Source organism: Urocitellus parryii, chromosome 4 (assembly GCF_045843805.1).
Source record: "Urocitellus parryii isolate mUroPar1 chromosome 4, mUroPar1.hap1, whole genome shotgun sequence".
In the NCBI taxonomy this organism is placed as follows: Eukaryota; Metazoa; Chordata; class Mammalia; order Rodentia; family Sciuridae; genus Urocitellus; species Urocitellus parryii.
This window is the reverse complement of record NC_135534.1, coordinates 62,103,358-62,115,716: the sequence shown is the minus strand read 5'-3', so window position 1 is coordinate 62,115,716 and position 12,359 is coordinate 62,103,358. Positions and strand designations below refer to the sequence as shown.

At 37.9% G+C, this 12,359-nt stretch overlaps 1 protein-coding gene and 1 pseudogene across 1 annotated transcript; both read left to right on the top strand.

The window, feature by feature from the left end:
* Positions 1-6,125: 6,125 nt before the first annotated feature.
* On the top strand, positions 6,126-7,380 carry LOC144254649 (keratin, type I cytoskeletal 18 pseudogene; annotated as a pseudogene).
* Positions 7,381-11,128: 3,748 nt separating this feature from the next.
* On the top strand, positions 11,129-12,100 carry LOC144254284 (olfactory receptor 52I2-like). The gene has a single exon (XM_077797291.1). It carries the CDS (start codon positions 11,129-11,131, stop codon positions 12,098-12,100), a length of 972 nt encoding a protein of 323 aa, XP_077653417.1.
* Positions 12,101-12,359: the final 259 nt, after the last annotated feature.

Genomic DNA, 12,359 nt, shown 5'->3' with positions numbered 1-12,359 from the left:
AGATGACAGGGATCAAATAGAAAATAACAGGCATAAGAAGACAAAGAAGTGTAATGAATATATGTTAGATTTTTATATCCATGGAATCTCTCAAGAGGATTTCAAAATTAATGGAATTAAAGATGATTTTTACATGTATTTTCAAAGAACTCACCTGGAAATATTTATCTGAAATTGTCAACTCTTTGAATAATATTTTTGAGTCTGTCAAATATTTAAAGTAACAAAAATTGCCTTTGGTCTCAGACTGAACAAAAACAGAAAGCAAATAAACAAAACACCCCCATGTTCAAGGAAAGTAAAACCAGGCTTAAACTACTTTAAAAAAATTATTTTATTGGTTCTTCTTAGTTGTACATGACAGTAGAATCTACTTTGATGAAATCATACAAGCATAGGATATATCTTGTTCTAATTAGGGCCCCATTCTTTTGGGTAGGCATTTCTTGACAGCAGCATGTAAATCCAATAAGAGTAGAGTCACAATTTTAAACCAACAAACAAAAACCCCTCAAGAACCGAAATTATGAACTAAAAATATTTTTTTCTTAATGGTTTATTTTAATTTATTATAATTTTAATTGTACATTTTTATTAAGAGATACAGTGTGATAATTCATTATGTGTAATGATCCGTATAATGAATTGTGATTAAATTCAGTGTATTTAGCATTTCTGTCTACTTAAACATTTTTTTGAATTTTGATTAATATAAAATTGTTCATATTTATGAGGTACACTGGGATATTTTAATACGTACCTATAATGTGTAGTGATCAAATCAGAATAATTTAATATTCTCATCTTCTTATCATTTTGTGTGTGGAAACTCTGAGCTCTTCCCTCCTAGTTATTCATAAAATATAGAATAGATTTTAGATGAAAGGAATGTTGAATTTTATTGAATTTTTTTTCTCCATCTATTGAAAGAATCATGATTTTTGTCCTTTGATTGTTGATGTGCTTATTATTCATATTGAACCATATTCGAATACCTGGAATGAATTTCACTTGATTGAGGTGAATGTACTTTTTGATATGCTCTTGTATTTGATTTATTATTATTTTATTGAGAACTTTTGCATATATGTTCACTAAAGGTGTTAAACTTAAAAGTGTGTGTGTGTTTCCATATCATGTTAAGGTTGAATTTGTTGATTGTGTTTAGAACAATTATTTCCCTTTCAATATTCTGGAATAGTTTGACAGGAATTGGTTTCTGTTCTTCCTCAAATGTTTGGTATAATTTAGCAGTGAGGCCATCTAGTCCTGGGATTTTCCTTGTTCTGAGACTTTCTATTACTCATTTAATTTCATTAGTCATTATTGATATGTGCAGGTTTTTCATGCCCTCACAGTTCATTTTTGGTCGGTTATATGTACCCAGGAATTTATCCATTTCTTCTAGGTTTTCCAATTTATAGTAAATAATTTAGTTATTTAGTCCCTGGTGATATTTATATTTTTGTTATTATCAGTTGTAATATCTCATTTTTTTCTAATCTTATTTGGTTTGTCTATTTTTTTAATTAGGAAGATAATTTTATTATTAAAATTTAGAATATAAAATTCTTGTTTTAATCAAAGATGATTTCTTTCTTCTTCTTGGGACCTCCAATGTTTGTTTCCTCTCTGTGGAAGTATCTTCTTTTTTAGAATTCTTACTGGTTATACTCTGGAATGATTTCTGAAATCTTAGAATGTTATGGAAAATTATGAGTCAGAATGTTTCCCATTCACTTGGGATGCCCATACTCCACAGTCCAGATCATGACTAGCAAGCCGTCTATCACAATGCTGACTGAAGGTTTGATATATTTAGCCTGTATAATTCACAATTCCAGTAAAACTCATGCAAGAACACTTATGTTTTCAGATTCCTGTCATGTAGGCTACAGGATGTTATTTAAGCACAAAAACCAATAAAGAGTAGGTTTCTAAAGATCTCTAACATCACATCTCCATGTAAAGTCTGCTGAGAAGAGTCCAGGAATTTCCATTCCTCTTCAGAAAAATCAATGACCACATCCCTTAATGTCAAAGGGTCCACACTGAAAATATTTAATTATTTTCCTGTCTTACATTCTTTCTTAGCACCTTTTTTTTTTTTTTAAGAACCTCACATGCTGCCTCCTCCGCTGCTGCTACCACAGCACGGTTTATCTCTTTTTTCCCTTGATTAGTCTACATAAAGTTTTGTTGATTTGTTTGTCTTTACAAAGAACCCACTCTTTGTTTCACTGATTTTTGAATTCAATTTTTTTAGTCACTATTTTATTTGTTTCTGCTCTGATCTTCATTACTTCTTTCCTGCTATTGATTTTGGGCTTGATCTTCCCTTGCTTTCATTAGGTTGCTTATTTGAAATTTTTATATGCTGTTTTGATGTATGCATTTGTTGCTATAAACTTCCTTCTTGTTACTGCTTTTGCTATATCTCATAAGTTTTCATATGTTCTGTTTCCATTTTCATTTGCTTTTTAAAATTTCTTAATTTCTCTAGTGACTCATTGTGCATTGATAGTGTGTTATTTAGTCTCCATGAATTTGTATAATTTCCAAAGTTTCTATTGCTGTTCATTTCTAATTTTGTTGCATTGCAGTCTGAAAATATACATGAGATGGTTTGATATTTTTAATTTGAGACTTGTTTTGTGGCCTAATGTACAGTCTGTTCCAGAGAACTTTCTGTGTGTTCATGAGAATAATGTATATTCTGTAGCTGTTGAATGAGCTATTCTATAAAGTTTATTAGTTACAGTTAGTTTGAAGTGCAGTTTATCTCTTATTTTTCTGTTAATTGTTTTTGACAGAATGATTTGTTCATCAAGGCAAGTTGGGTGTTGAAGTCTTCTACTATTATTGTGTTGGAGATTTCCCTTTTTGATCTACTAGTGTGGGTTTATAAAATCAGCTGCTCTAGCATTAGGTGAATGTATATGTGTGTATATATATAATTGTTATATCTTACTGAATTGATCTTCTCATTATTATGTAGTATACGACCTTCTTTATTTATTTTTGTAGGTTTTTGTATTTTGTTATGAATCATTTTTTCTTATTTTTTTTGTATACTGGGTACCATGGATTGAACTCGGGGCCACTTTAAAAGCTGGAAGAGAGAGGAATTAGATCACATATAGGGGGAGACCAATTCATATCTTAGCAGATTTTTTCAACCTAGATCCTCAAAGCCAGGAGATCATGGAACAACATATAGAAAGCTCTGAAAGAAAATGGATGCCAACCAAGAATCTTATATCCAGCAAAGCTAAGCTTTAGATTTGATGATGAAATAAAAACCTTCCATGATAAACAAAAGTTAAAAAAAATTTACAACTAGAAAGCCTGCACTACAGAACATCCTTAGCAAAATATTCCATGAAGAGGAAATAAAAACAATGATAAAATCAACAAAGGGAGGATTAAACTAAAGGAAAATCTAATCAGAGGAGAAACTAAGTTACATTAAATACCAAAATGTAAACAAAAATGGCTGGGAATATAAATCATGTCTCAATAATAACCCGGAATGTTAATGGCCTAAACTCACCAATCAAAAGACATAGACTAGCAGATTGGATCCCCTCCCATCTTTCCTTTGGGTCTCTAATAACCACTTTCTGTTTTTTACAAGAATGCCTGATAACTTGAGTTTTTCTTTGTTTTTGGCTTATTTCACTTAATATAATGACCTTCAGTTCTATGACGTTGCTTCAAATGAAAAATGAAAGAAATTCTTTTTTTGGTACTGGGGATTGAACTCAGGGGTGCTTTACCACTGAGCCACATCTCCAGTCTTTTTTATATTTTATTTAGAGACAGATTTTTGCTAAGTTGCTTAGGACCTTGCTAAGCTGCTGAGGCTAGCTTTGAACTTGTGATCCTCCTGCCTCAGCCTCCTGAGCCATTAGCATTATAGGCAATCACCACAGTGCCTAGCAGAATTTCATTACTTTTGTGATTGAATAATATTCCATTGTGCATATATACCATATTTTGTTTATCTGTTCATTCACTGAAGGGCATCTGTGTTGATTTCATATTTTAGCTATTTCAAATATATTTTGTTTGAATTATTGAGCTCTTCATTTGCCATATTTATTTGGCTCTTTTTAAAGATCTTTTTGCTAAATTTTTGATTCATATCATGAGTTTTGTTTCTATTTTGTTCAACTGTTTTTCTGTACTCTCTTGAACCTCATTGATTCCTTATAATTATTATTTTTAAGGCTTCTTCAGACATTTTTATCAATATAATTTCCTCAGAATCTGATGCTAGAGACTTATTTTATACTTTCGGAAGCGCTGTGTGACTCATGTGTGGGCACATGTGCATGCTCCTGTATGTGCACTGAACATTGAAGCCAGGACCTCATGCCTGCTTAGAAAGTATTCTACCACTGTACCATCTCTATACCTGACCCTATTTTAATTTGTAAATATTTGGTGTAAGTTTTGTGTCATTTTTATATAATGAGTTTCTTAGCAAATGGCTTTCTCTTTAAGAGATGTCTTATGGTGTCAATTTGGAAGGTGATCTTACGTTTGGATCCATCTGGGCACTGTGATATTGCCTCCCTATGACTACTTTGTTTGTAATTGATCTCTTTGGGTATAGTGTGAGCAGTGTTGGGGTAAGAGAGACCTACTATACTCAGAGGCCATGCTGGTGTGGGGCACTCTAGCATCCCTGGCAAGTGTAGTACATACAGCAGTGTGGGTTGGGTATGTACTATATAGACACCCTGAAAATAGGAGTGATTGTTTTGGTAATCTGGTAGACATTTTTTTTCAGGCACTCTACTACTAGCAAGGACCTCTGGCATGGCAACTTCAATGGTGGTGAGAAGGCTGCAGCACATGCTCTCAGATCCAGCAGTGGTGCATGCTCACCAGGAACATTTGGCTATGAGGAAAGGCAATATCAGCACCTGCCTTCATTCCCATCTGGAACAGCTGGCCATGCCCCTTGTTGTAGGAAACAAGTGTCTTCATGTATCAGATCTTGAAAGTATCACCCTTCCCTCATCCAGAGTTGAACCATTTGGTTCTAGGGTTATAGTTGCTCTGCTGGGTGATTCTGGGTTCATGAGGCTTCAGGCCCCTGTGCTGGTTGGTGAAATATCTATGGGGTTCCAAATCTGAGGTTATTCAGATGTTTCTGACCACAGGACACTATGAATTATTCTCTTTTCAGGCTGGTGCTGAGTTACATCATCCTGAGTTATGAGGATTTGAAGGAAGAAAACATTAGTCCCTTCCCCGAAGTAAATCTATTATGAGGACCCCACTTAGCTTCCTTATGAAGGCTATAAGTCTGTGAGGTCATGGAACTCTCTGGTAGCTATGATTGCTAACATACTGATGGAGTTTCTGATGGATCCTTCAATTCGACCTTTTCTCTGCAAACAGTAGCTCCTTAATTATTGTGCTTTGTTCCTTGTTTCTATGCTGCCATTCCAGGTATCTGATTCTTATAGGGTTTCAGACTTTCCCTTGCTCAGTTGTAGCATTCTCTGTTGTTCATTAATTTTAATATGCAATTACACATCTGTCTATTTGGTTATTCTTTGGTGTGGAGGAGGTGATCTGTGGGTAACTTTATTCAATTTTCTTGGAATCACTCTAAACTAAAATTTTATAGCCAGATAAGTTATTTATAGGATCAATAATACAGAAAAATAGTCATTAAACACGGAATATTTTACCTGTTCTCCTGTCATGAGAATTTTTTAGATATGACATCAAAAGCACAGTAAACAAAGGCAAAATATGCATGAAACATAACTGATGGTGTGTAACAAAGTACCCAACCAAGTAAAGAACAAGCTGCAGAATGGAAGAAAATATTTGCATATCATATTTATTAAGGGTCTCCTATTTAGTAATTTTAGAACACCTACAGCTCAACAAAAAATCAAAGACCCCAATAAAAACTGGGCAAAGGGCTTAGTATTTCTGTAAAGATGATATGTAATGGGTAAAAAGATGTTTTATATCATCAATATTAAGGGAAGGAAAATTAGAAATAGGTATTACCTCATGACCACTAGAATAAAACCTGTAAAAAATAAAATAGAGGCGGCCTGAACTTGAATCCTGGTCCCTGGCCTGCTTCCAGTATGAGTTTTATCACCCCCCCCCCCACTCCCTGCTCCACAAATTACTGGTCTCTGGCTCCATCTGGTCACCTTGTCATCAGGTTTGGCCTGGCAGTAGCACAGCCAGAGTCTATGCAAGCTCTGGAGGCTTAGGTTCAGGGATTTTGGCTTGCTTCCCATTCTTCCTAGTTTCCAGGGAGGCTGGGGTTCCAATTTCCTTGTGATGGGGATGACCAAGGGTCTGGCAGAAATGGGAAGCATTCAGAGTATGGAAGCCATGCAAGACCTGCCCTCCTACCTGGATAGAGTGAGGATCCTAGAAAGAAAACTCTGGGAACATCTGGAGAAGGGGCCCCAAGTAAAAGACTGGGGGCATTACTACAAGGTCATCAAGGAGCTTCAGGCTCAGATCTTGGCAAACTTTGTGGACAATACCTGAATTACTCTGCAGATTGGCAATTTTCATCTTGCTGTTGAGGACATTAGAGTCAATTTTGAGACAGAGATGGCCTTGTGCCAGTTGATAGACAGTGACATCCATGGGCTCCTCAAGGTCATTGATGACACTAGTATCACTTAACTTCAACTAGAGGAAACTGAGACTCTAAAAGAGGAGGAGTTTTTCATGAAGAAGAACCACGAGGAGGCATGGTCTTCAAGGGTACATTGCTAGCTGTGGATTGACCACAAGGTGAACGCCCCCAGATCTCAGGACCTTAGCAAGATCATGGCAGACATCCAGGCCCAGTATGATGAGTTGGCTCAGAAGAACTGAGAGTCGCTGAACAAGTACTGGTTCCAGCAGATCCAGGAGAGCACCACAGTGGTCACTTTGCAGTGTGCTGAGATTGGGGCTGCTGAAATAATGCTCACAGAGCTGAGATGCATAGCCCAGTCCTTGGAGATCCACCTGGATGCCATGAGAAATCTGAAGTCCAGTTTGGAGAACAGTCTGAGGGGCATGTAAACTTCCTACACCTTCTGTATAGAATAACATAATTGGGTCTTGCTACACCTGGAATCAGAGCTGGCATAGACACAGGCAGAAAGGCAGACCAGACCCAGGACATACAAAGCCCTGCTGAACATCAAGGTCAGTCTGGAGCCTGATGTTGCCCCTTCCCACTGCTTGCTGGAAGTCAGGAAGGACTTCAATGTCAATGATGGCCTACACAGCAGCAACTCTATGGGAAATATTTAAAGGACTGCTACCTGTGGGATTGTAGACCCCACAATGGTGTCTGAGACCAATGATACCAAAGTACTATGTCACTGAGGTAGCAGAATCAGGGAACCCTTGGGGAATAAGAGACAAAACATGGCCAGAGGTCACCAGAGAAAACAGTAAAAACTGTTAGCAAAGATATGAATAAATTGAAACCCTTGTATAGTATCATACAGATATAATATGGTGCCACCACTGGTAAAGAATGTGAAGGTTCCTCAAAAAATAAAAAAATATAGAACTACAATATGATGCATGAATCTCACTTAAGGATATATATTCAAAGGATTCAATCAGGATCTTCAAGACATACTTATTTTCACAGTAGCAATTACGTACAAGAGTTGTACAAAACAGTGAAATTTGTCATGTGACCTTCTATGTACCTCATATTCATCTATGAAATGTAGATGTACTGATGCTCACATCAGAGGACTGTGAAATCTGAATGAGAACAATCTATGAGAAGCATATAGCAGACTTTAACAAACATAACCAACGTTGGACCTTTTATTTTCCTTTCAGGATGCACTGTATATCCTTACTCTGATATTTAGTTATTCTCTGAGGACTTGATGAAACAAAGACTCTTCAGTCCCTAAGCATGTTCTGCAAGCCCCAGAGGCAGGGTGCAGGGATAAACTAGTCTCAGGAGTCAGTGTTTGGCTGCTCAGCGGAGGTAAAGGAAAAATTGGTATAGAGGGAATAGGTGGGATAACAGAGTATCTAGCAGGGAAAGAAGGTTTCCAGGAGGGGGGTATCTATAAAGGACAATAATCATCATGACTCTACATTGTCATCTTTGATCTCCTTGGCTTGCTCTTCCCCTTCTGGAGGGGCCTTGCATAAATCCTCCCTCTATTGGGTGTCAGAAATGTAGACTACCAGACATAGACCACCAGAGAAAGTTGAATAGAGAAAACTTCAGGGATCTGCATGATTGACCTGGGGATTGAAGGTTGAGTTGATGGAGTCTTAAGGCCAAGGCTACCCTGGAAAGGAGGATTCAAGTGGAGAACACAATTATAGACTACTCTCCAGGTCTGGAGAGTATGGCCAACAACAAGAGATTCTTTTGGAAATGATGGGAGGATGAAGGATGAAGAATGTGGGAGAGGAGACAGGAACATAGGACAACTTTGGTTGAAAGCAGAGACAATATGAGGTAAGTCTAAACTTGAGATGGTGGACAGACATTTTTTAGGACTCAGGATGAACTTTGAGAAAAGCAACAAAGGTTAGGGATAATTGGGAGCTCACTGGGTTTGAGAGTAGAGGTGCAGGGTTATATAATCAGAAAGGCTCCATTCAAATGAATTATGCATTAGTATTTCAACATTAAAGAAAATTTTGAGTTATGAATATCCCATCCTTAAAATAGGAATGAAAATCTCATATATCCTATGAGTTCCTATTGATTTAAATGACCTCTATAAGCTAGATTTTAATGACCCTCTGGGTCTTCATGTGAGTATCTCTTTAGGGTTGAAGTCAGATGTGAAAACAGAGCTGGAAATGTGCTTAGGAGACGAAGGTTGGCCAGAGCTTTCTGAAAAGAGAGACCTCAACAACCAGGAAGCATTGTGTCTGAATCTTGATCTGTGGCTCGGCAAGTGTGTTCATATGTTTACATTATGATGTTTTATCATGCTGTATACCTTTAATTTCTGCATCTAAAAGTCTGCATGCCAGGCTTCAAAGAGTTGACCAAATTATAAGGGAGCACTCAGAGATGCTAAAAGAAACTACTAGACTGGCAACAGATCTTTGATGGAGCTCACTGCTGATCTTTGCAGTGAGATCTTATAAGATTTTCAGTGGAAATAGATTGGGTAAAATAAAAGAAATTTACTTTAATTCTTTAAGGAGAATTAAGACATTGGTGAACCTCTAGCAGTGCCGATGAAGATCAAAAGTATACAAAGAGGGAAAAAAACACTCCAAAGATCATAAAAGGAATGTCCACTGGGTAGGGCTGGAGAGAGGAAGGATGGAGTGAGGCATAAACTGTGGCTGCCCTCAGAAGAAAGGTGTATTTACACAGAGCATCAGGGAGGAGATGTCCTGTATCAGAGGTGGGTGGAGAAGTAGGCGTTCTGAAACCTCTGCTCTTCTCCAGCTGTTCAGGCAGTGAGGCTCAGCTCTAAATTTGTGGCATTCATCATTCACATAGCAGTCTTAAGGACATCCAGATATTTTTTTTCTACTTGTCACCAGTATTTTTCTTTCAAAGCTTTCCCCTGTCTTCTGATCTATCACTGGAAACATCTCATGATGTGGTGATACACAGCAAGTTTCTCATGACCTGCTCTGAAGAGATCATTATTTCATTTAGTCTGTCCTATCATATAGCATTTATTTATTCTTAAGGGTTTTTGTGTTGTTATTTGTTTAAGTAAGGACCATAGTTTGAATTCAGGTCTCAGACATTGGGCTTTTTTTGAGAACTCCTGAGGACTCCCCACAAGGCTCCTGAGGGCATCTGGGTATAAGTCATCACTGATCAGCCCCAGAAGCAAATGGAAGGGGCAAGTGTATGCCACATGGTTGGGATGCTGAGTCAGGTGAATATCTCTCTAGGGCCTGGCTCACAGGTAAAATGTCTAAATTGAGAGTGGAGACAGTCAATATTCAAGGGTAAGGATGTGGCAACTTCTCAACCTGGAAACCCTTTACTGCAGGGAGGTACAGGTACTGAATTCAGGCTAGTCCTGAGTCTTAGCAAATAAGCCTCCATCATTGAAGCTTGCCTGGAAACCGAGGAAACAGTTCTTGGATTAGATCTGACTACTGTAATGTCAACACAATTGGTGTGCTGACTCACTGAGCTGAGGCCTTGAGAGTATTAGAGCAGAATTAGGGCAATGAGTGTTTGCCATAATAGATCAAAGAGGCATAAGATATCCTGATCCACACTTGAGATATTAAGTCTACTTCTGGGACTGAGCTACTTACCCATTTCTCTGGGGAGTGGAATGATCTGAGAGTAACTGGAAAACAATTGAAGCATCACTTCAGTTTGAATCAAAGATGCTCATATTGCCCACTTCCATTTTATCTTCAATTTCATTTTGAAAAATCTATGGCAGCAAAGGTAACTACTCTTACCAAGGATTTGTTATCAGAGATAGGTTATAAGTAAATGTAAGACACATTTTCACAGAACTGACAATTTTTTTTAAAGTAATCAAGCAAGCAAACAAAAAACCTAAGCTTGAGAGTTAGCCTGTAGATGAACAGAGAATGAGTTCATGATGAACCTTTTAGGTTTATTCCACCAGTTCATCCAAATTATATAACATGGCAACACTCGAATGAGGAGATATAAACAAAAGCAGCAATGAACTGAAATTACCAAGTGTTGGAGCTCAGATTATGGATATGCAGATGGATAGCTTCTTTTTTCCTTATCAAAACTGTCTGAGGTGTATAATGAATCAAAATATATTCTGCTGTTATATATACCTAATTAAAATAAATAAATTAATTAAAAACTGTCCAAGTAAAGCAGTAACACTTTTTTTTTGGTAAGAATCCATAATTATTCACCTGATTATCATGGTATGTACTTAATTCAACTCCTGGAATTACGACTGAAAAGACCTAGACATGTATCTTAAAATAGCAATTATGCAATAAATTTATCTTAGATGAAATAGCTTATGTTTTGTTGACTATGATGTATGCAGGTTTGTTCTATATTATACTTCACCAATACCACAGAGTGAAATAAATATGATATGACTATATCCTTTCTTATACCACTTTTTAGATGAATAGAAAAGCATTCTCACCTGTGATGCTGGGGCCACCCTACAACCACACAGTGGAAACCCCTGCCACCTTCTTCCTTGTGGGCATTCCAGGCTTGCAGTCTTCACACCTTTGGCTGGCTGTCTCACTGAGTGCCATGTACACCACAGCCCTGGTAGGAAACAGCATCATCATGGTGGTAATTTGCATGGATTCCACTCTACAAGAGCCCATGTTTTGCTTCCTGTGTGTTCTGGCTGCTGTGGACATTGTCATGTCCTCTTCTGTGGTCCCCAAGATGGTGAGCATCTTCTCCTCAGGACACAGCTCCATCAGCTTCCAGGTCTGTTTCACTCAGATGTACTTTGTCCATGCAGCCACAGCTATGGAGACAGGGCTGCTGCTGGCCATGGCTTTTGACCGCTATGTAGCCATCTGCAAGCCCCTACACTACAAGAGCATTCTCACACCCAGAGTGATGCTGGGGATGAGTGAGACCATCACCATCAGAGCTATTATATCCATGACCCCATTGAGTTGGATGATTAGTCATCTACCTTTCTGTGGCTCCCATGTGGTTCCCCATTCCTACTGTGAGCACATGGCTGTGGCCAAGTTAGCATGTGCTGACCCCTTGGCCAGCTGTCTCTATAGTTTAATTGGTTCCTCCATTGTTGTAGGCGCTGATGTAGTTTTAATTGCTGCCTCCTATATCCTGATTCTCAGGGCAGTATTTGGTCTTTCCTCAAAGAATGCTCAGTGGAAGGCATTAAGCACATGTGGCTCCCATGTGGTGGTCATGGCTTTGTACTACCTACCTGGGATGGTGTCAGTCTATATATCCTGGCTAGGACAGGACTCAGTCCCTCTGCACACTCAGGTGCTGTTATCTGACTTTTATTTGGTCATCCCACCCACCTTGAACCCCATCATCTATGGCCTGAGGACTAAACAACTAAGGGAGAGAATATGGAGTTTGCTTATCTGCCCTTTTCATCATTCCAGTCAGAGTTCATGAGCCCATGAGTTGTTCTGTCCTTGAGCATTTATGTGAACTGCCTAGTTTTAGGGATCTTCGGAGCAAGACTTTTATACCTGGCACTATAGAAATTATAACAAGAAGCTGTGAAGAGTATTCTGATCTAATTTTTCAACTTGTAAAAAGAAAATAAATGGGATGATTCATCATCTCTAATGGTTTCACTCAACTTATCTCTGAACAAGAAGTAAGTATGGGCAGAGAACATAGATTTGATTTTTTTTTCCTTGGCTAATGA